Source organism: Myxocyprinus asiaticus, chromosome 42 (assembly GCF_019703515.2).
Source record: "Myxocyprinus asiaticus isolate MX2 ecotype Aquarium Trade chromosome 42, UBuf_Myxa_2, whole genome shotgun sequence".
Taxonomy (NCBI): domain Eukaryota; kingdom Metazoa; phylum Chordata; class Actinopteri; order Cypriniformes; family Catostomidae; genus Myxocyprinus; species Myxocyprinus asiaticus.
This window is the reverse complement of record NC_059385.1, coordinates 1906337-1931682: the sequence shown is the minus strand read 5'-3', so window position 1 is coordinate 1931682 and position 25346 is coordinate 1906337. Positions and strand designations below refer to the sequence as shown.

General features: G+C 39.2%; 1 protein-coding gene across 3 annotated transcripts in view; it reads right to left on the bottom strand.

The window, feature by feature from the left end:
• The window catches only part of LOC127433058 (adenomatous polyposis coli protein-like), a 55362-nt gene that overhangs the window by 13230 nt on the left and 16786 nt on the right, over positions 1–25346 (bottom strand). For 2 of the 3 annotated variants that reach the window (XM_051684689.1, XM_051684690.1), the window contains exons 3-8: positions 13497–13581; positions 10464–10653; positions 7509–7617; positions 7281–7394; positions 7070–7153; positions 2689–2769 (exon numbers count right to left, since the gene is read on the bottom strand). In XM_051684689.1, the coding sequence (XP_051540649.1) occupies positions 2689–2769; positions 7070–7153; positions 7281–7394; positions 7509–7617; positions 10464–10653; positions 13497–13581 (663 nt within the window). Of the gene's footprint in view, positions 1–2688; positions 2770–7069; positions 7154–7280; positions 7395–7508; positions 7618–10463; positions 10654–13496; positions 13582–15446; positions 15562–25346 lie in introns of those variants that run through there. The other variant, XM_051684691.1, reaches the window with a different exon arrangement.

Here is a 25346-nt window from a genome sequence, read left to right as displayed (position 1 = left end):
GATCTTGGCATAGTGTGCTACTGGGTGAGACCTTTTAGTCAACTTCATGCTGCTGAAAAAGTCCTATTTATGTGTTGATTTGATTGAACTGGACTGGCAGTAATCAGGCCTGGGTGTGTCTAGTCCAGCTGAACCTCATTATGAATGCAGTTTCATAGATTTGGGGATTTAGTACTTTTTCACACAGGCCCAGTTGGTTTTGGATAGCTTTATTGCTTCAATAAATAACATTATCATTTAAAAACTGTATTTTGTGTTTACACAGCTTGCCTTTGTTTTATGTTAGATTTTGTTTGAATTTTTGAAACAATTTAGTATGAGATATACACAAAAACAGAAGAAATCGGGATGGGGGCAAATACTTTTCCACAGCCCTGTATATAAATGCAGTCCCTAAGTCTCTTACACTCAAATACCCCAACATTTAAAATATTGATGTAGCATACACATAAAATAGTCTCAGCAATAAATGGTTTTTCACTTAGTAAATAATGTCCCTTATCCAGTGACATATCACTCGCACCATCTGTCTGAAAAATACCATGTTAGATTACTGCAATAAGCAAGTGCAACCGTATGAAACACAAATAAGGTCCTGTTCATGCTTAGAATTTCAAAGTCTCACCAGGGCTCTATGACCAACAATACAACCATTAACATTTGCATTCAAATCATCAACATTCAAAGCACACTGAAGCTCTTGGCATGGACAGAAAGGGCTTTTAAAAAAGGCCTGAAATCCTTGGCACCCACTGACTGAAAAAAGGGTCTCTTTTTGAAGCCTACAAAAAATTACAATGAATCCATTTTAGCTGGAGACTATTAAATATACAGGTGCATCTCAATAAATTAGAATGTTGTGGAAAAGTTCATTTATTTCAGTAATTCAACTCAAATTGTCAAACTCGTGTATTAAATAAATTCAATGCACACAGACTGAAGTAGTTTAAGTCTTTGGTTCTTTTAATTGTGATGATTTTGGCTCACATTTAACAAAAACCCATCAATTCACTATCTCAAAAAATTAGAATACATCATAAGACCAATAAAAAAAAACATTTTTAGTGAATTGTTGGCCTTCTGGAAAGTATGTTCATTTACTGTATATGTACTCAATACTTGGTAGGGGCTCCTTTTGCTTTAATTACTGCCTCAATTCGGCGTGGCATGGAGGTGATCAGTTTGTGGCACTGCTGAGGTGGTATGGAAGCCCAGGTTTCTTTGACAGTGGCCTTTAGCTCATCTGCATTTTTTGGTCTCTTGTTTCTCATTTTCCTCTTGACAATACCCCATAGATTCTCTATGGGGTTCAGGTCTGGTGAGTTTGCTGGCCAGTCAAGCACACCAACACCATGGTCATTTAACCAACTTTTGGTGCTTTTGGCAGTGTGGGCAGGTGCCAAATCCTGCTGGAAAATGAAATCAGCATCTTTAAAAAGCTGGTCAGCAGAAGGAAGCATGAAGTGCTCCAAGATTTCTTGGTAAACGGGTGCAGTGACTTTGGTTTTCAAAAAACACAATGGACCAACACCAGCAGATGACATTGCACCCCAAATCATCACAGACTGTGGAAACTTAACACTGGACTTCAAGCAACTTGGGCTATGAGCTTCTCCACCCTTCCTCCAGACTCTAGGACCTTGGTTTCCAAATGAAATACAAAACTTGCTCTCATCTGAAAAGAGGACTTTGGACCACTGGGCAACAGTCCAGTTCTTCTTCTCCTTAGCCCAGGTAAGACGCCTCTGACATTGTCTGTGGTTCAGGAGTGGCTTAACAAGAGGAATACGACAACTGTAGCCAAATTCCTTGACACGTCTGTGTGTGGTGGCTCTTGATGCCTTGACCCTAGCCTCAGTCCATTCCTTGTGAAGTTCACCCAGATTCTTGAATCGATTTTGCTGGACAATCATAAGGCTGCGGTTCTCTCGGTTGGTTGTGCATCTTCTTCTTCCACACTTTTTCCTTCCACTCAACTTTCTGTTAACATGCTTGGATACAGCACTCTGTGAACAGCCAGCTTCTTTGGCAATGAAAGTCTGTGGCTAACCCTCCTTGTGAAGGGTGTAAATGATTGTCTTCTGGACAACTGTCAGATCAGCAGTCTTCCCCATGATTGTGTAGCCTAGTGAACCAAAATGAGAGACCATTTTGAAGGCTCAGGAAACCTTTGCAGGTGTTTTGAGTTGATTAGCTGATTGGCATGTCACCATATTCTAATTTTTTGAGATAGTGAATTGGTGGGTTTTTGTTAAATGTGAGCCAAAATCATCACAATTAAAAGAACCAAAGACTTAAACTACTTCAGTCTGTGTGCATTGAATTTATTTAATACACGAGTTTCAAAATTTGAGTTGAATTACTGAAATAAATGAACTTTTCCACGACATTCTAATTTATTGAGATGCACCTGTACATACAATATGGACTTCAGTGTCCATATATATTCGATGTACTCTAAAAAATGTAACGGATACCACCCTTTCTACATTATCAGTAGTTCTGAGTACCGACAATTAGGTACCCTAGTGCTTGCACTGCAGCCAAGCCAGCCATAGTTTGAATCTTTCAGACTGTTCATTGAGCTGGCCAGCGAGTGTATAAGCTGTAAACACAAGTTATCATTATCTGCCTACACCAAACACATTGTTCATGAGCAGCATGCATTTGAGCAACAATCGTCCTTACCTGCGAGCACGCTGCAGTACCGCTGCCAGCATCCCCAGACGCATGTGCACCTTCGGTTTGGGCCACCGGTTCATGCTTGATCTGATGATTCAAGGTGGAAAATTAGAAAAAGCAGAGCCAAGTAAACAAGCCAACCCTGCCCAACAGAGACAAAATCACAACTAACATAGAATGAGAGGGCAACAAAATCATCTTGACGTGAAAAAAGTAGGAGGGGAAAGGAAATCAGTCAAGACAGGTGGTGAGAGAGAGGCTTGTTGGCTACAGGGGAGAACTTGTTTAATCCGCTCTGTGTGTTGAGAGGAGTGAATCAGTAGACACTGTTCAAGCACAGAGACACACACAGAGCGAGCGAGCGAGCGAGCGAGAGAGAGAGAGGTTGAGTAGACACTAGGGCTGTAGGACAGCAGCTGCAGGAGCATCAGGCTCTTTCTGACCTACATACATCACTCGTTCAACTGGTGAGATTATAGAAACAGAGGGGGAGGAAAAGTAAAAATGTCCAATAGGATTAATCTACTCAGATGGACAATCACATGAACAGATATACTGTATACACACAAACACACATTATGGGCAAGTCATCGAGTCTGCATGTAAACACTTATATTTGTGGAACTATATAATAACAATATATAGACTCCTAAATATAGCATCCTGATACATTCACATGTAAAACTCATCTATAAAAAGATAAATAGGTAGACAGACATTCAGACAGACAGATAATAATACAAAGACAGAGAGATACATAGACCCAGACAGATAGAACGGCAGATATAAACAATAGACAGACAGGTAGACAGACAGATAGACAGACAGACATTTAGAATGACAAACAGATACAGACAGACAGACAAACAGATAGAATGAAACAGACACACAGAAAGAACAAAAGAGAGACAGACAGACATTCAGAATGACAAACAGACAGACAGATAGATATACAGAATGACAGACAGACAGACAGATAGAATGAAACAGACAGACAGAAAGAACAAAAGAGAGACAGACAGACATTTAGAATGACAAACAGATACAGACAGAAAGACAAATAGATACACAGAATGACAGACAGACAGATATAATGATAGACAGACAGAACAAAAGATACAGACAGACAGACAGATACAGTCAGATAGACATCCAGACAAACATAATATTAGATAGACAGACAGAATGATAGAATAGATAGATGGACAGAAAGACAAAAAGACATATAGAATGACAGACAGATAAATAGATAGATATAGACAGACAGAATGAAAGACAGATAGAATAGATACAGATAGACAGAAAAGAATGATAGATAGAATAGACAGACAGAATAATAGAACGACAGATAATGACAGATAGAATGATAGACAGACAGAACAAAGGAGACAGACAGACAGACATTAGATATAGAATGACAGACAGACAGATAAATAGATAGACAGATACAGATAGAAAGACAGACAGATACAGATAGACAGACAGAATGACAGACAGAAAAGAATGACAGATAGAATAGACAGACAGAACGATATGTATTGAAGCAACATCTCAAGACATCAGCCAGGAAGTTAAAGCTCGGTCACAAATGGGTCTTCCAAATGGACAATGACCCCAAGCATACCTCCAAAGTTGTGGCAAAGTGGCTTAAGGACAACAAAGTCAAGGTATTGGAGTGGCCATCACAAAGCCCTGATCTTAATCCGATAGAATATTTGTGGGCAGAACTGAAAAAGTGTGTGCGAGCAAGGAGGCCTACAAACCTGACTCAGTTACACCAGTTCTGTCTGGAGGAATGGGACAAACTTCCAGCAACTTATTGTGAGAAGCTTGTGGAAGGATACCCAAAACATTTGACCCAAGTTAAACAATTTAAAGGCAATGCTACCAAATACTAACAAAGTGTATGTAAACTTCTGACCCACTGGGAATGTAATGAAAGAAATAAAAGCTGAAATAAATCATTCTCTCTACTATTATTCTGACATTTCACATTCTTAAAATAAAGTAGTGATCCTAACTGACCTAAGACTGGGAATGTTTTCTATGATTAAATGTCAGGAATTGTGAAAAGCTGAGTTTAAATGTATTTGGCTAAGGTGTATGTAAACTAACTTCAACTGGGTGGATGGATGGATAGATAGATAGACAGACAAACAGAATGACAGATAATACTAGACAGACAACAACAGATAGACAGAAAGATAGTTAGGCAGAAAGATAGACAGACAAATCCGACAGATAAAATGATGGCTGGAACGCCAGACAGACAATCGTACGACAGTAACTGATATTTTTTGTTGAAGGTGTGGATTCATCTGCTGTTACAACAACAAAGCAAAGCATGCTTTCAGCAAACTAAAAAACCTTCTTCAAGAGTGTCTCTATAAACACTTGTTACAAAAGCACAAACTCTAAAAGCGGAACATTCTAGATTAGAATCAGCACCGCAATCACACTGATGCTCAAATGGAAATAAACAGCCTTTCCAAAATAAAGGGGATTAAACTTGTTAAGAGGAACAAATGCTTGCACGATTTGACCACAGATTTCCATCTCACTAAAATAAAAATACTCTGAATATTTTGTTTGTACATAGAGGTCAAAGCACTGATATTTTGGAGAAGTATAAGCTGATTTCTAATTAATAAGTCTCACTCTGAAGACTGATGGGTCAATCCATCTCAAGTGGTCCAATAATTGTAAAGTTGGTTGCTTGACCATTTTTAATTTTCCTAATTGTTTGTCAGTGATTACCTCATGTATTGGTATTGCAAAACCACCAGTTTTTTATTTTTATTTTACTTGGTTTAACCACGACGGCCATCTTTGTGTCATAGCACACGACAAATTTTGGTTATATTTTGGTTAAAAACTGAACTCTAGAGCACATTACCAGGTACATGTACATAAATAAACATTTTGCACATTCTTGATCCTTAGACTTAAGTTCTAAGTTCTAATGTAATGCTCAAGATTGCTCAAAGTTCCAATTTTAGGATCAATTTATAATAGGAAGGGTTCAAGTCTCAGTCTTAATTTTTTTAGGGGGTACCTAGGTAAGTATAGTGTGCATGCAAAACATTGCATAAAATTCCCTTCACTTTTGGGTTGAATATCTCTGGTGGGGGACCAGATAGGAACCTGAAATTTTCACAGATACAAGTCCTCTATATTAGCATACTATAGTAGCAATTTTGAGTTTGAGATTCCACTGGTTACATAGCTAGGGCTAGTAGAAATCTGGGAAAAAGCCTACTTTATTCATGCATTTTGAGAAATGAACATATGTAATTTAAGCATAACAAATAACAACAATTTTCAGGATCCTATCTGGTCCCCCACCAGAGATATTCAACCCAAAAGTGAGGGGAATTTTAAAAAATTGCACTTTCAAGGGGCCTGGGTAGCTCAGTGGTAAAATACGCTGGCTACCACCCCTGGAGTTCGCTAGTTCGAATCCCAGCCAGGTCTCCTAAGCAACCAAATTGGCCCGGTTGCTAGGGAGGGTAGAGTCACATGGGGTAACCTCCTCATGGTCGCTATAATGTGGTTTGTTCTCGGTGGGGCGCATGGTGAATTGAGCGTGGTTGCCGCGGTGGATGGCATGAAGCCTCCACACGCGCTATGTCTCCGTGGCAACGCGCTCAACAAGCCACGTGATAAGATGCGCGGGTTGACTGTCTCAGACGCGGAGGCAACTGGGATTCGTCCTCCGCCACCCGGACTGAGGCGAATCACTATGCGACCACGAGGACTTAGAGTGCATTGGGAATTGGGCATTCCAAATTGGGAGAAAAAGGGGAAGAAATAAAAAAAAAATAAAATAAAAAGAAATTGCACTCTCGCACCCATAAAAAAAAAAAAAAAAAAAAAAAAAAAGAGAATTCTCAAACCTGAAACCTAAAGGCCCTAAAATTGGAACTTTGAGCAATCTTGAGCATTACATTAGGACTTAAGTTCTAAGTCTGAGGATCAAGAATGTGCAAAATGTTTATTTATGTACATGTACCTGGTAATGTGCTCTAGAGTTCAGTTTTTGTTCCAAGGAGCTAGTAACATCTTGAGCCGAGAAACTGAGGTTTCCGTAAACAGCTGTATAACCAAAATTTGTCGTGTGCCATGACACAAGGATGGCCGTCGTGGTAAAACCAAGCAAAATAAAAATAAAAACTGTTGGTTTTGCAATGCCAATACATAGAGGTAATAACTCAAAATAATTTTACAATTATTGGTCCACTTGAGATGGACTGACCCTGATCCATTTTTAGTGGTGTTTGACAAGTCAAGCCTCATAATTACTCTTGCTCATATTACTGAATTGAAAAAATGTAAAATGTACTTGGCATTATTGGCATAGAGGCTGCAGCTTTGATTAACATAGTACCTCTGAGTCTGCTGACTGGGTTTGCAAACGTGTCCGGATCCTCAGCATGTCTTTTTCTATCTGCTGTATCCGTGCTACACGCACCTGAGAACAAGAGATGAAAACGACATCACTTAAGATATCATCTGTGGTTTTACACTTTAACTTCAGAAGGCTGTTTTCAGTGTTATAAACAATTTCTGACTCTTTCAATTTTGGTTCTTGTGCCCACCTGTGCCCGTTTCTCCATGTCCTGGCATGTACCCAGTTGTTCCTCCATCGCCGCTCTGATCTGTCGGGCCTCATACTCCAGCTGCCTGCGAGTCATATCAGTCTGCAGAGAAAACTACAACAACAGAACCATAAAGCTACAGAGGTCGACCCAGATCATTACAGCCAGTGATGATGAGCATTGAACATAAAGAGCATATTGCACCACGCTTCTATATGTTTTGCGTACATTTTCAGTCAATGGTAGACTGTCAATCCGTTTGGTGAGGTTTTGTAGCTGGGCGTAATACCAGTCTTTCCCCTTTTCTTCCTTCTCAAGCTCTGCCATCAACAAAGACCTAAAAAAATAAAAATAAAAAAAAAGTGAGAGAGGAAAATTCAAAACAAGCAGAAAACATCAACATTTTAAAGAGGCTTATAAAACAGCCGATACAGGTCTAAAATCTGATTGGTTGAGCCATGTCAGAAGACATTTTTAAATAGCTTATACACTGATCAGCCACAACATTAAAACCACCTGTCTAATATCGTGTAGGTCCCCCTCGTGCCGCCAAAACAGCTCTGACCCATCGAGGCATGGACTCCACAAGACCTCTGAAGGTGTCCTGTGGTATCCGGCACCAAGACGTTAGCAGCAAATCCTTTAAGTCCTGTAAGTTGTGAGGTGGGGCCTCCATGGATCGGACTTGTTGGTCCAGCACAACACATAGATGCTCAATCGGATTGAGCTCTGGGGAATTTGGAGGCCAAGTCAAAACCTTGAACTCTTTGTCATGTTCCTCAATCCATTCCTGAACAATTCTTGCAGTGTGGCAGGGTTCATTATCCTGCTAAAAGAGGCCACTGCCATCAGGGAATACCGTTGTCATGAAGGGGTGTACGTGGTCTGCAACAATCTTTAGGTAGGTGGTACGAGTCAAAGTAACATCCACATGAATGCCAGGACCCATGTTTACCCAGCAGAATATTGCCCAGAGCATCACACTGCCTCCGCCGGCCTGCCTTCCTCCCATAGTGCATCCTGCTGCCATATCTTCCCCAGGTAAACGATGCACATGCGTGATTCATCAGACCAGACCATCTTCTACGATTGCTCCATGGTCCAGTTCTGACGCTCACGTGCCCATTGTAGGCGCTTTCAGCGGTGGACAGGGGTCATCATGGGCACTCTGACCGGTCTGCGGCTACGCAGCCCCATACACAGCAAGGTGCGATGCACTGTGTGTTCTGACACCTTTCTATCATGGCCAGCATTACATTTTTCAACAATTTGTGCTACAGTAGCTCTTCTGTGGGATTGGACCAGACGGGCTAGCCTTCGCTCCCCACACACATCAATGAGCCTTGGGCACCCATGACCCTGTCTCCGGTTCACTGGTTGTCCTTCCTTGGACCACTTTTGGTAGGTACTAACCACTGCATACCAGGAACACCCCACAAGACCTGCCGTTTTGGAGATGCTCTGACCCAGTGGTCTAGCCATCACAATTTGGCCCTTGTCAAAGTCGCTCAGATCCTTACGCTTGCCCATTTTTCCTGCTTACAACACATGAAATTCAAGAACTGTCTGTTCACTTGCTGCCTAATATTTCCCACCCCTTGACAGGTGCCAAGATAACAGAAAACGAGATAATAAATTATATTCACTTCACCTGTCAGTAGTTTTAATGTTGTGGCTGATCAATGTATGAGGGTTCCCACCATTTTTGGCCAATTAAATTCCATGACTTTTTGGAAGTGAACGGGACCAATTTTTGGAGGGTTTAAAAGCAGAAATGTGAAGCTTATAATTTTATAAAAGTACTTACATTAATTCTTCTGTTAAAACTCATGTATTGTTTGAGCTGTGATGTTGTTTAAATCAACATTTTTACAGTCCTTTTAGGGTTTGTTGACAAGTTGTAAAATTGTTTATAACTTTACAAAGAGAAGGTTAGTAAGTGATTTTATCACTCTAAAATCATATTAGCACACATATTGTTTATGTCTTGTGTCTATACTTTTGAAACAGTGAGTATTTTAATGTCTATTGACTGGCCCCATTGACTTCCATTGTAAGTGTCTCACTGGAACACAGATTTTTGCTTCTTTATTTAAAACTAAACAAGGGACGAGTCAAAATAAATTTTTATGGTAATCAATATTATGCCACAAATGCTGTCAATTGAGCTTAACTCGTACTGAACCCGGAATATTCCTTTAATGAGTGTACATGCCTGGCAAACTGTAAAGCACCTACATTTAGAAGCCGTTCACCTTGAACGCATCCTTGCACTAAAAAAAGCTAGAGGCACCGTCACTAGGAGTCACGAGACACGTTTGAAAAGTTTATTGTGCAACCAAAATCCCAATAATAACCAGAAAAATTCAGATTTGACGCAAAACATGGGACTTTTTACTTTAAACAAGATATATCGGTCTACTTCTAGTTGCCACCATTGTTTAAAAACAGTAAGTCGAGGGGCCTGGGTAGCTCAGTGGTAAAGACGCTGGCTACCACCCCTGGAGTTCGCTAGTTCGAATCCCAGGGTGTGCTGAGTGACTCCAGCCAGGTCTCCTAAGCAACCAAATTGGCCCGGTTGCTAGGGTGGGTAGAGTCACATGGAGTAACCTCCTCGTGGTCACTATAATGTGGTTCTCGCTCTCGTTGGGGCGCGTGGTGAGTTGTGCGTGGATGCTGCGGAGAATAGCGTGAAGCCTCCACATGCGCTATATCTCCGCGGTAATGCGCTCAACAAGCCACGTGATAAGATGCGCGGGTTGACGGTTTCAGACGCGGAGGCAGCTGAGATTCGTCCTCCATCACCCGGATTGAGGCGAATCACTATGCCACCATTGGGACATTCCAAATTGGGATAAAAAAAAATTAAAGAATAAAAAAAAAAAAAAAAAACAGTAAGTCCCTTAAGACCAGGTGTTACAGTGATTTAACCACAGTTTAGGAATTTAAGATGCTCCGCTTCATGTTGTGTCTAAAAACAACCCTTAAGCAAGGTAAAATCACTGTATGCACAATATGGAGTGACTTATTTCTTTATTCTGTCACTTGAATTGGCTATCAGGAATGTACCACATTTTACCACGTAAATCTAATCTACTGGCAAAACCCACATGAGCTTTAGTAGAAATCTTTAACCTTCTTACAAGTCATTAAGGGAACTAATCGGCCCTAAGGCCAGCTCACCGTTCCTTCTCCAGCTCTTCCAGGTACCCGGCACTGTCTCGGCCCCCATTTGTCACCCCTCTCCTGGGGAAGGAGCTCATGGGACTGGGACTGGGGCTGCTGTCAGCCGAGTGAGTCGAACTGGAGCCCTGCAGCGAGGCCTTGGACCTCAGCTTTACGCCAGAGTAACTGCCAGGGTCCAGACTAATTTCTGCAGGACAGAAGGGGAAATTATGACACTTACTGTATATTGGGCCACATTATGCCTCTGTTCTCTGTGCTGCTTACTGCCTTCTAGGACAGCAACCTAAAGAAGACAGAACCTCAAAAGAGACCGATTTAGAATGTATAAATACATTTCTCTTGCTTCATCCAAAATATTGCATGTATTTTTACACCAAGCTTGTTGCAATGTCAACTTTTGCAGTAATTTTGTCTTATAATATGGTTAAAACGAGGTAAAAAGAGGCATCATAATTATGCTGTGTATCTTTTGGAATAGTCTTTGCTTCCAGAGCGCTCCTAAGATGTGTAAAGATGTGCTAGGCAGCTCACTTTGTTTTGGAACAGAGCAAAAGTTTATATTTTCGCGACACCCATCAAGAAAATATCCTGGTCCAATTTTACTTTAAATGTAGACAATTATGTTTTTCCTAAAGAAAATGAAGTATATTTTAGGGCCATTAAGATTTCTTTACATCGTGACATTTTCATTCAGACCGATTTGTGAACAGTTCAACTTTTCATTGATTCAAAAGAAAGATTCGCTGACAAATCAGACATCACTATCACATGCGAGCAAGTTTTACTCTACACAACAGCTAAATCTAGCTGAATGGATAATTTTATGTAAAGGAAATCTAGAAAAATGTATATTCTCTATCTAAATTTTCATTACTTTTCTATGATTAAGATTCTATCAATTTTCATGATTAAAACTGTCTGATATTTCCAAGTTTCCCTTGACTGTGGGAATCCTGTTTTATTCACACACCGGAGACCACACATCCAAATACTGTATATACATACATACATACACACACACACACACACACACACACACACACACACACAGGTGGTCAAAAGTTTGGAATAATGTACAGATTTTGCTGTTTCGGAAGGAAATTGGTACTTTAATTCACCAAAGTGGCATTCAACTGATCACAAAGTATAGTCAGGACATTACTGATGTAAAAAAAACAGCACCATCACTATTTGAAAAAAGTCATTTTTGATCAAATCTAGACAGCAGCCATCACTCCAACACCTTATCCTTGAGTAATCATGCTAAATTGATCATTTGGTACTAGAAAATCACTTGCCATTATATCAATCACTACTGAAAGATATTTGGTTCATTAAATTAAGCTTAACATTGTCTTTGTGTTTGTTTTTGAGTTGCCACAGTATGCAATAGACTGGCATGTCTTAAGGTCAATATTAGGTCAAAAATGGCAAAAAAAAACAGCTTTCTCTAGAAACTCATCAGTCAATCATTGTTTTGAGGAATGAAGGCTATACAATGCTTGAAATTGCCAAAAAACTGAAGATGTGTACACTACAGTCTTCAAAGACAAAGGACAACTGGCTCTAACAAGGACAGAAAGAGATGTGGAAGACCAGATGTACAACTAAACAAGAGGATAAGTACATCAGAGTCTCTAGTTTGAGAAATAGACGCCTCACATGTCCTCAGCTGATAGCTTCACTGAATTCTACCCGCTCAACACCAGTTTCATGTACATCAGTAAAGAGAAGACTCAGGGGTGCAGGCCTTATGGGAAGAATTGCAAAGAAAAAGTCACTTTTGAAACAGAAAAACAAAAAGAAAAGGTTCGAGTGGGCAAAGAAACACAGACATTGGACAACAGATAATTGGAAAAGAGTGTTCTGGATCTGAACCCCATTGAGCTTTTGTGGGATCAGCTAGACTGTAAGGTGCGTGAGAAATGCCCGACAAGACAGACACATCTATGGCAAGTGCTACAGGAAATGTGGGGTGAAATGTCACCTGAGTATCTGGACAAACTGACAGCTAGAATAACAAGGATCTGCAAAGCTGTCATTGCTGCACGTGGAGGATTTTTTCATGAGAACTCTTTAGTAATTTTTCACGTTATTAATGTCCTGACTATACATTGTGATCAGTTGAATGCCACTTTGGTGAATAAAAGTACCAATATATCGCATATAATAAATGAAACTTATCTGAGAGCCATTAGGATTTGTATCCATTGTGACATTATTTTCATGACAGTTACGCTCATTTTACCCTCCAAGTATCATTGATACTCTCATTACTGCAACATAAAAAATAATGCATTATTTAAACTGTAAAGTATTTACACACCATAGTAGTTCTCACTTGGTACAACCTTTCATTTTTGCTTAAAATCATTGTACAATAGCATCTGTTTCACTATAATACAGTAAAAAAAAAAATGTCTGTGTTGCGGTAATGACAATCATCAAATGAAACAATGGGAATACTCAAAGTAAAACGTCTGAACAAGTTACGGTAATGAGAAATGGGGGCAAAATGTGTTTAAGTGTTCTAAAAATAATGTCACAATGAAAAAAGAAATGTTAATGGTCCCATGTTCATTTTCTTCATGCAAAATATAATATTTGTATTGATTTGGGGTTAAACATGACCAAGACATTTTCTTGGCAGGTTTTATAAGAATCACCCCTTATTGAGTATTTTTGTCTTATTTTATGGTAAAAAATATTAGAATGGCGTAAGATATTAAATCTTGTTTCCAGAGAAATCTAACAAAATTTGGTGTGATTTATACTTAAAACAAGAAAAATCTATTAGCCAATGGGGTAGGAAAAATTAACTTGTTTTGCCTTTGAATCAAGATTTGTTTCACACCCCATTGGCAAATAGTTTTTTCCTGTAGCATAAACCCCAACAAAGTTTGTTCGATTTCTCTGAAAACAAGACAAAATACATTACGCATGTCATTTTGCTTCTCAAGTAAATGTATCTTGTTCTAGAATTCATAGAATTCATTGTCATTCTCATAAGAAAAAGTCATACGTACATACCTTTAATTCTCTCCATAAAATCAGCCTGGCCTTGCGAATCTTTGGCGTCCTCTTCAATACTTCCTTGTAGCTGCTTCAAAACCTCCTGAAAGAGAAAAGAGCATTGTTATTTTCTCTTTAAAACACTGAAAATACATTATTTGTGTGCAGTACAATGTTAAAAGCCATCTTTAGATAATACAAAATAAAGCACGGAAGGTTACGAAAAAAAAAAAACGCAAGATATTTTTGCCTCCTGCCACATGCAAGAAGATTTCTTCTGCTTGTGGTTCAAACTGGGCTGATAACGAGAAAACTTCCATCAAAGAGCTCTGAAGTGCTTTGAAGATGCAAGACACAAACAGCTTTGAAGTTCTAAAAAATGCACCTGCTAATTCTTTAGTGCTGTGATTTCATACGTGATGTTGCCATGGATTATGCCTGATAGGCCCTGACCACACGTCATTTCTTTTTAATGGGTTTTAGACATAGGTGAAAACATTTGTGTTAAAATCAGCCAGTGTAGACAAAAAGTTCACCACAAAGCATCACTATGTAACAAACAAACCAAAGGGTCCCAACTGCATGACTATACATTTGTAGAATACCACATTTATAGAATATGATATTGAGCGACTGTTGCATGTGTGTAAATTACACACAGCACCCATAGAGGGGTCAATGACATGACGCTCACATTTTTGCCCAGATCTATTAAATCATTGAAAAATACATTCACACAAAACAATGACTTGAATACACCTCTTCTGTGCTGGACATGTTTTCTTTTTATATTTCCTGGGGCTTAAAGTAAAAAATGCTATATAGTGCAACCATCCAGAGAATAATAAATAAAAACTACATTTTTTGAACAAATTAATTTTGGCATCAGAAGTGCAGAATAAGCTTTTATAATTTCTTTAAAAAAAATAAAATAATAATAATACACAAAATGTTGTTGTTTACGCTGACAAAAACCATAAAGCATTAAAAACACTTGTAGACCCTAAAGACCCTAAATATTTGAAAAAGCATCTAATATTTTTATATTTGTATTAAAACCCACATTTTGTTCAGGTCATGTGGTTTAACCATTTGATATTCTTGACTCAAATTCATTACATCTGAAACACTTTTTGAAATTAATAATCAAGTTGTGTACACTCACATGTAATCAAGGTGCAAGGACCACCACTTGACATTTTTCCATTTTTTTGTGTGTAGAAAATGCTATTACTGTTTTTCAAATTTTATGAAATGGAATTAGATACAAATATCACATTTTTACACACTTGAAACATGTGTTTCAAACTAGATTTTTAAAAGATTTCTCATTTGTATCACCTCAAACAACCATGGCTAAGACATTCCTTACATGTCAGGGACTATATCTTCTTGCAGAATGATGACAATGCATGAATTTACTTTTTAAAATGTTTTAATAAAATGTGCACCCTTAGCATTCGAGTATAGCACACCTCTTGCACCTTATTGCATAATTACACAGACTTTAAAAATCAAATGCGAATAATGTTTAAAAGCAAAGGACAACAGAGTTTGAATACAACAATGAAATACAAAAGAGGGCCAAGCCCAAATATGAATATATGAAATCTTTGGCCAAACATGACTGATGAAAGACTATTCAGACATCAGTTGAGAGATCTAAGGACACTGCAAAACAGTCACTGCAGATTTAATGGAATAGTCTATCATTATTTAGTCACCCTGATGTTAGTTCCAACCCATTTGACTTTCTTCAGTGGAACACAAACAGAGATTTTTTATCATAAAAACAAGTGAATGGTCTTTCTACCTAACATCTCCTTTTGTGTTCCACTGAACAAAGAAAGTCATACGGGTTTGGAACCGCATGAGAGTGAGTAAATGATGCCAGAACTTTCATTTTCGGGTGAACTATTTCATTAAGAAACCAATTTCAAAGCCGAAAATGTTATTTACAGAACTTACCACAGTACATCTGCTGATGGTTTTGGTTAATATTCCTTTACAGCATCATGACCAACACCACCCAATGTGGTCCGATCCCTCCATGATACCAATAATGCCCCAAACCATGTCAAAAACAGACATTTGCAAGCCTCTTTTGATAACATTGCATTCTCTAGTGTGTTTGCGAGCTGAAGCAGCCCCAAACAATGCTGTAGCCTTACAGGAAGCTGCTACCCCCCCACGTCCCATCCCGGAGACTCAAACCCTCATGGAGAATACAGATGCTTCCCCATTCAGATCACGGGACCACCCTTTCCGAACGACCAGAGGTCAACATGGTCAAAGGTCAAAAGTGATTTGGCAGTTTATCTTGTCTTATCCAGTAGAAAGCAACAGCACAGGGTTATTCTGTGTCTGTGAAGCATCACTCTGGTGTTTTCTTCCTAGGGAGCATGACGTCACAGTGAGTCGTCTCAGAAAACAACAGCTTCATTATAGGGGAGGGGTCATGTGATTACGGAGCTTTTACCATGCTTTGAGTCATGACGATGTATTGAATCAAACAGCAGCATGACAACACCATCATTGTCTGTACTCATTAAACACATCATGAAATTAAATAAGACCTTATTTATTTTCTTAATAAATGTAGTCTGGAGTTATTTTGCAAGGGGCGGGCGATAGGAAAAAATTATAATGTGATCTTGAAATTTTCAGTCGATAACGATATATCACGATATGTTAATTTTTACGGAAAGTGATTCAAAAACTTCCTTTTTTATTTAAAACGATGTCCAGTGGTAGACCTGTCGTGCCCATTGATATATAACAACTTTATCAATAAATGAAATATTTTAAATAATCAGCTGTCTATTTTTACTTGGCATCGGTTTTTTTTTAAACAAAAGCAAAAAATGAGGCTTCTCTCTTTTAAGTCGAACATTTTAAGAGTTTGCTTTGCTTTGATCTCATCTCAGACTGTGAGAAATGCCACCTTTTAATGCAAAAGTAACAAAAAAAGTAACTAATGAATGAACATTTTCAATGACCAAATCCACATTTGAATAGACTAATGCTAGGACATTATCCCCAAGGCCATAATGGGAGTCCTAGTTTTGCTCTTCGGCCTGCCAGTCCTGTGTGAAAGTCCAAAGGAATCAGGTTACAGCGATGCAGATGCCCTTGGTACAATATTAGAGTCATCCGCCCACTCTTGTGTGGAGCTCCAACCACACAACACTTTTAAAAATGTCATCCAAACCACCCAGTAATGGAAATCAATGCTCCTAGTCAGCCATCTGCAGGGAGCTAGAAATACTTGCATATCTGATTCCTATCCAGCGTGCATTTAATCTGACCTGCAGCGATACGAGACCCGTGGGCCTGGGGTGCGAGTTATTGTTTGAGTCTGGGAGGTGGGAACGCGGATCGTGTGGACGGATGGCATGCCTCTTTGCTTTCCCAGTGATAAAGGCAGAATGTCCTTGGAAAGTGGAAAGAAAACATCACATGACACACGCGGTATGCAATTAGGAAAAAAACAAGCCTGGCGACAGACGAGAAACAAGACTGAAACGGTGAAATTGGCTACTATTCCTAAAAAGATTGAGGCTAGTGTGTGTGGCAAGAAAATGACGTCAATAAATCAAGTTATTTGCTTCAATAAGGTTTGAATTATCCATCAATATAGCCTATTTGTCTTTGAGACAAGGGAAATTGGAAAACTGGTTTTCCCCCAAAACGAAGTACTAAGCTAAAAATAAAAGGAGGTTGGTGAAATGTTTTGCAACCAAAAACACGTAAGTATGCACAGCCTGGCCAAAAAAAAAGTAGCCTTTTGGATTTAAGGCAGTGTCATGATCTGGGGTGGCTTAACTTGGTCAGGTCTAGGCTCAGCAACGTTATGCAACAATAAAATCAGCTGAGTGAGTACCTGAATGTACTGAATGACCAGGCTATCCCATCAATGGATTTTTAATTCCCTGATGGCACGGGCATATTTAGAGACGACAATGCCAAGATTCATCGGGCTCAAATTGTGAAAGAGTGGTACAGGCAGCATGAGGAATCATTTTCATACATGATTTGGCCACCACAGAGTCCTGACCTTAACCCCATTGAAAGTCTTGGGATGTGCTGGAGAAGACTTTACGGAGTGATTCGACTCTCCCGTCGTCAATACAAGAGTTAAGAACATTGAAAAAATTAAGAAATCTTACCCATTTAATGTGAGCCAGACACAAGGCTATTTAGAGTTCAGTTAATGTGTTTAGAGGTCATGTGAGAGACTAGTCGACTAAATGGTTCTGATGCTGCTAGTCGACGCTGGAATTACTAGTCGGTTAATTTTTCCCCCAAATAAACATTTTTACACATTTACTTTTGGCTTTATATTTTTTTTTTTACAGAGGCTGCAAATTACTGTCATATTAATTTGACACATTTTAAATATAATTAATAATACAAATATTATTTTAAAAAAGAGGATGTCTGGAGCAGATACAATGTTTCATTTCACCTAAGGCTGCGCGTGCTAGACAAGAAAACTCAGCAAAATAGCTATAGAAATCACTTCGGTGGTAGTGCGGGAAGCGGATTTTCGAAAAGTTGGCTTGAAAGTCGGATGTTTTAACATTTGTGTCGTCTTTAAATCTATGAGTGCTTGTAAGTTATTTTCCCGCCGAGCGGGCTTTTTTAAGCGCAGGATTTTCAAGTCTTTCACAAGACCAGACCCTGTTTTAAAGTAGTCTAGAAAATGTCTGTTTTAGGCTAGGGATGCCATTTTTTTTTTTTAATCTGCTGATTAAGAAGGCTATTTGAACGAGTTGCCGACTGCTTAACGGATTAAACTATATTTTATTCTGTGTCTCACGTCATGTTTAGAATACATTAGGTTTATTATAGGCTACATCACAGGCATATTTTTTCTATCCTATAGCTATTTGTTTTACATCATAACTGTTATTGGTTAACGTTCTTTACTGAACAGCTCTCATATTAGATCAATGGCTAATGCACGACTGCACGTCGTTTTCAGCACATTTTTTTTTCTCGCAGATTTGGCTTACCCGTTAATTATTTTCAACAATGTCCTGACTGTTTTCATGTTAAGTAACATTTACTTGGTGAACTCCATTTAGAACAGGCTATTAGGGTTGCACTATTGGTCCTACACTATTTATTCGCTTGTTTTCAATAAATATGCCTGTTAAATATTCGCTAACATTGATTTAGTATATGCGTGTCATGTTCTATATTTAATGTACAGCGATCATAATGCAAGGCGAGCACGTCTCAGATAAATGCCCCTTTTCTGCGGAATTAAGTGGCGGATTTGGAATAGATTAAGTATTTTAAATGGGTCGCATAAACACAATTTTTTTGACCGTTTTCTGAAGGTTGTTTTCTTTTTAGACCAGTCGACTCCAACATTTTCATTTAAACATCAGTGAAATTAGTCATTCTGCACATCTCTAGTGTGAACACAACCTTTTTAAAAATACTGGTAAATTCTTCCCTGTGCGCGCTCACACTAAACTCAAGCGCCAGCTGCTAAATGATGGATGCACGAGAGAGACATGATCTTGACTCATGCATATTCTGCTGTTTTAAGCGTCTCGTCTATTCACGCCCCAAAATTTAAGACCTCAGCAAATGAAATTTAAGACTTCTTGTAATTTATTTAAGACTTTTTATGGCCTTAAATTTTAAAAAGTAAATTTAAGACTTTTTAAGGACCCGCGGAAACCCTGCGCGGAGAATGGCGTGAGCCTCCACACGCACTACGTCTCCACGGTAACGCGCTCAACAAGCCACGTGATAAGATGCACGGATTGACTGTCACAGACGCGGAGGCAGCTGAGATTCGTCCTCCGCCACCCGGATTGAGTCACTACGCCACCACGAGGACTTAGAGCGCATTGGGAATTGGGCATTCCAAATTGAGGAGAAAACCCAAATAAAAATAAAAAATACTGGTAAGTTATTCTCTGGCAATTTCTGTTTATGAGAAGTTGTATCATAAATTTCCATATTGATGATATGTGTGAACAGCTCATGTGGTACATTTACAAGTAAATTAAAGTTCTGTAATTAATTATCAGTGATTTGAAACAAGATGGCATAAAACAAAGTCGAATCACCAAATTATCGGTATCGACAGAAGTCGTTCTAAATTATTGGTTATTCATATCGGCACACACATTTTGTATCGGCACTTCCCCAGTTTAGACTAGGGATGTGCACGGTTACCTTTTTTAACATTCGGTTAACCGCAGGGTTCACGAACGGTTAATCTGTTTTTTGAGTCGGGACACAGGAAAAAAGTATGTTTATTGCAATGGAACTTCCTCAAACACAACTCAAAACAGAAGCAAATTTAGCGCACAATAAATATGCGCTCCGCCCGGGCAGGTTCACCTTTCCAAGTGCTGTCGTGTGCATGGAATTACACTGCTGCGGGTAAATAGCCTCTTTGAGGTGCTTTGATTTTTAAGTGGTTCAAATCAAATGGCATTGAATCTCTAATTATTGTATGTAAATATGAACACCAGAGCAAAAGGGAAGAAACACTGTCTTACCGTTTATCAAGCGCTGAAACTTTGCTCAGTAAAAAAACACCCTGGAATCATGTTTTATAAGAGTCTCATAAAGTTCCTTTTTGCAACCTGTTCTTTTTTTTTAATCCCCTTTTTTCCCCAATTTTTGAATGCACAATTCCCACTACTTAGTAGGTCCTCGTGGTGGCGTAGTGACTCACCTCAATCCGGGTGGCGGAGGTCAAGTCTCAGTTGCCTCCGCTTCTGAGACCGTCAATCCGCGCATCTTATCATGTGACTCGTTGTGCATGACACCGCGGAGACTCACAGCATGTGGAGGCTCATACTACTCTCCACGATCCACACACAACTTACCACACGCCCCATTGAGAGCGAGAACCACTAATCGCGACTACGAGGAGGTTACCTCATGTGATTCTACCTTCCCTAGCAACCGGGCCAATTTGGTTGCTTAAGAGACCTGGCTGGAGTCACTCAGCATGCCCTGGATTCAAACTCACGACTCCAGGGGTGATAGTCAGCGTCAATACTCACTGAGCTCCCCAGGCCCCGCAACCTGTACTTCTAAAGAACGCAGCACAACGAATGAAACAACACAGGTATTTTAAGGTGCATTCATAAAAATTTAAGTTCTTTTTAACTTTACATAGTCTAAAAATGTGCCGAAAAAACATCCGTCCAGAGCGTGTTAACAGTATACAGAAAAACAGTGCAGATGCACACAAATGTATGTTTGAACAACTCGCCCTATACTGACCCAAAACCGGAAAACCCAACAGTTTGTCGGAACTCGTGTCGGGTATAGTGATTTTGGTTTTCAATTAATGGCGTGTCGAGCGGTTAACCGAATGTCGATTATCCATGCACATCCCTAGCTTAGACATGTGCCAAGTTCTTTGGGATATTTGTGTTGCGATGTTGGTTCCATACGATTTTGAAAAACTAACAAAAAAAAAAAGTTATACACATGCGTTGGTTTGGTATAATAATTATGTTCAAAACGCTTTCAAACCTATTTCAGGGAGAAGTTTTTTTTTCATTTTTAACAAATATCAAGCTTGGTCAGCCGAAAAGGAAAGCGTCAAATTTTTATGGAAGATTACGAAAACAAACATGCATTAATATATACTTTGCAAATATATTGTATTGCTCTCGTGCGTTGACTAACGGAAAAAGCTAAACCGTTAAAGTGCAGCTCTGGGAGCCTGTTGGACTGGCGAGTGCTGAGAGGGGAAGCCAAAACGTTGATGAATGTGCTGTGTTTACTTCCTGCCTGATGTTTGTTTCAGCTGGCCGGAGGGAAACGGAAAGAACTGCAGGATAAAGTGGAGTCGCATTCATCAGACGAACAAAGAAAGGAAGAGAGATCCTCTAAATTAAGTTGCGACTATAAGTGGCTGGGAAAGGGCTACTGAATACTTCCACAATTCCATGCAAAGGAAAAAAACTTTTATGATACTGGATAAAAGACTGAATGTGGAGATCTGGATTTGCCTTGTGAATAAATATGAAAACATTTCTCTCACAGTGACATCACTAGGGCTTTTCTGGCGAATTAGAATACCTCTTTTACCTGTGTAGCTGCAACACCAAAATGGTGTCATCTTGGACAGATGAAGTTGAATAGGCAGTGGTTTACTGTTGCAGGTTTAATTGGAAAGATAAGAGGGCTGTTTAACACAACTTGTTTCCAAATTCAAAACTATGCTTGTTGAAAATACTGCGTTCCACATCACATTCAGCACGTACATCTGATACGTTTTATCGGCAGAGGGCGGCAAACGTTCACAAAAAAGCTCACAGACATATAAGGAACATAACATTATGATTCAGGGAAAAATCCTAAACAACTAACATCGTCCCAAACGAGTTCTGCTTCATTGCTATTAGGGCTGGACGATGTATATCTACTATGCACAAAATCTACACAATGATTTTGCTGATGATATAAAACTAAGTAACATCATGAATATTGTGTTGATTTTAATGCACTATTTTATTTGGAAATCTTATCAATATTTGCAAGTAGATGTTTTAATAGCTGATACTTCGGTATCAAAACACACAAAATACAGTTTCACACATACGTATATATATATATATATTTTATTGAAGCAAAAAAGTGACTGGAGATCAGTCTTTCACAACGCTGTGGGGGAATTTTGGCCCACTCTTCTTTGCAGAACTGCTTTAGTTCAGCCACATTGGAGGGTTTTCGAGCATGAACTGCCCATTTAAGGTCCTGCCACAGCATCTCAATCGGGTTCAAGTCAGGACTTTAACTAGGCAACTCCAAAACTTTAAATTAGCTTCTTTTGAGCCATTCAGAGGTGGACTTACTCCTATGCTTTGGTTCATTGTCTTGCTGTATAATCCAGTTGCGCTTGAGCTTCAACTCACAGACTGATGACCGGACGTTCTCCTTTAGGATTTTCTGGTAGAGAGCAGAATTCATGATTCCCTCAATTATTGCAAGTCGCCCTGAAGCAGCAAAGCATCCCCACACCATCACACTACCACCACCATGCTTGACCGTAGGTATGATGTTCTTTTTGTGGAATTCTGTGTTTGATTTACGCCAGATGTCTTGCAAACAGTTCCACTTTTGACTCATCGTACACAGAACATTCTCCCAAAAGGTTTGAGGATCATCAAGGTGTGTTTTGGCAAAATTCAGACAAGCCTTAATGTTCTTCATTAGCAGTGGTTTTTGCCTCGCCACTCTTCCATGGATGGCATTTTTGGCCAGTGTCTTTCTGATAGTGGAGTCATGAACAGTGACCTTTATTGATGCGAGAGAGGCCTGCAGTTCCTTGGATGTTGTCCTTGGCTTTTCTGTGACTTCCTAGATGAGTCATCACTGTGCTCTTGGAGGAATTTTGGAAGGTCAGCCACTTCTGGGAAGGTTCACTACTGTGCCAAGTTTTCTCCATTTGGAGATAATGGCTCTCTCTGTGGTTCTTTGGAGTCCCAGAGCCTTTGAAATGGCTTTGTAACCCTTCTCAGACTGATGTATTTCAATCACCTTTTTCCTCATCATTTCTGGAATTTCTTTCGATCTTGGCATAGTGTGCTACTGGGTGAGACCTTTTAGCCAACTTCATGCTGCTGAAAATGTCCTATTTAGGTGTTGATTTGATTGAACTGGACTGGCAGTAATCAGGCCTGGGTGTGTCTGGTCCAGCTGAACCCCATTATGAATGCAGTTTCATAGATTTGGGGATTTAATAACTACTTTTTCACACAGGCCCAGTTGGTTTTGAATAGCTTTATTGCCGGTGGAAACAATAAACGGCGACAGAGTGACAGACAAGACACGAACAAAGGCTGTGTCTCGTTTGGAAAGCTGCGTCCTCCAGAGGTCACATTTATCGCATACGTCATCGTCATTTTTATTTTTTTGTCTTTCTTTTTCTTGTTTTTTATCTATTGTCATGCACTTACATGTATACAATTGTTAACCTTTTTTGCATTCCCATTAAAAAAAAAAAATGAAACGAGACAGCCTCGATGACGTATGCGGCCGACAAATGCGACCTCCGGAGGACGAAGCCTTCCAAACGAGACACAGCCAATATGGAAGCACTGTAAGAAAATAGTGCCGTACACCGCGGCTAACACAAGCACTACGCAAAGACACCTACAGAACCACCGCAGCTCTCAACTAAAATCAACCAGGTCTGAAGAGACTCATGTGAAATCATACAGGAGAGAAGTCAGTCAGTTGAGTTTGTGGCAAAACCCTTTACAATGCTCGCTTACTGTTCTGTCTTTTACTGCATATGATAATTCATACTCAGAAAGTAGAACTGAAGTGACAATCATTACAAGATGAATAGTTAAAACATTTCAAAACGCACCTGCATTGTTTTGCATTTTGTGACTTTCAGTCGAATAAAAGACTAATTTTCCAGTCATATACACTACCGGTCAAAAGTTTTGAAACACACCGAAATGTTTCTCATGATCTTAAAAATCTTTTGTTCTGAAGGCGTATGCTTAAATGTTTGAAATTAGTTTTGTAGACAAAAATATAATTGTGCCACCATATTAATTCATTTCATTATAAAACTAAAATTGTAAAAGTTTTTGAAATGGATGACTTGGACCAAATAATAAAGAAAAGCAGCCAATAAGTGCCCAGCATAGATGGGAACTCCTTCAATACTGTTTAAAAAGCATCCCAGGGTGATACCTCAAGAAGTTGAAGAAGAGAAAATGTCAAGAGTTCATGTCTGCAAATTCTAGACAAAGGGTGACTACTTTGAAGATGCTCAAATATAACACAGTTTTGATTTATTTTGGATTTTGTTTAGTCACAACATAATTCCCATAGTTCCATTTATGTTATTCCATAGTTTTAATGACTTTACTATTATTCTAAAATGTGAAAAAAAATTATAATAAAGAATGAGTAAGTGTTTCAAAACTTTTGACCGGTATATAGTGTTAAAATATCGTCCTGTCTCGTTCTCGTGAACCCAGTATCGTGTATCGTCTCATCTTGTGAGCTAAGTGTATCGTCACACCACTAATATATATATATATATATATATATATATATATATATATGTGCATTGAATATCCTAAAAAAGTAAATAATTGTTTTAGCTATCTCCCCCAGCTCTAGTCGCTACATCGCAAATACCGTGAAAATGAAGAAATGCATCTGATAACTGTAGTGCAACATGTAAGGGTTAGCACACATTCACTGCTGCCAGCCGCCATGGCATCTGTCACAGCTAAAAAAGCACTAGACAGAGCCAGCATGTTATTAAGTGTTTTAAGCACTATGATTATGTCTAGAGATGGCATAACCACTGGCATCAGGGTGGTCTGGATGCGCCCAAAATCAGATCATCCTAATGAGAGAGAGTTACTTCCAAAACCTCTTACGTAAGCCACACAGATTTCACTTCCTGAGGCACAACACAAACAGAGGCGAAGGGATGAAAACTTCCTTCAAAGAGAGGGGCACCTACAGTTCAGAGGCCGCCGATGGCATGGAACGTTTTGAGTCTGGATGGCAAGGACATCTGGAGAGCAGGGTGCTTTTTGGACATTAAAACATACTAAATTTTAAGTCATCAACATGATCTTATTAACTTAATACATGTTCCTGGCCTTATTGTGCAAAACATTCAGTGCACATTATTTCAAACAGTGCACAAATTGTTTTTGTAATCTGTCATGAAAATGCAACACTTTGCTCCGCCTCTTAACCAATAGTGAGAAAGCTATTTAGGCATCATTTGGGGTTGTTATAGGTAATGCAGCCTGTCTAAATCCTTGCCAAAAATTAACTTAGTATTTTAATGCCGTGATGTAATACAGGTTACAGCAATAAAAGCAAATGGCG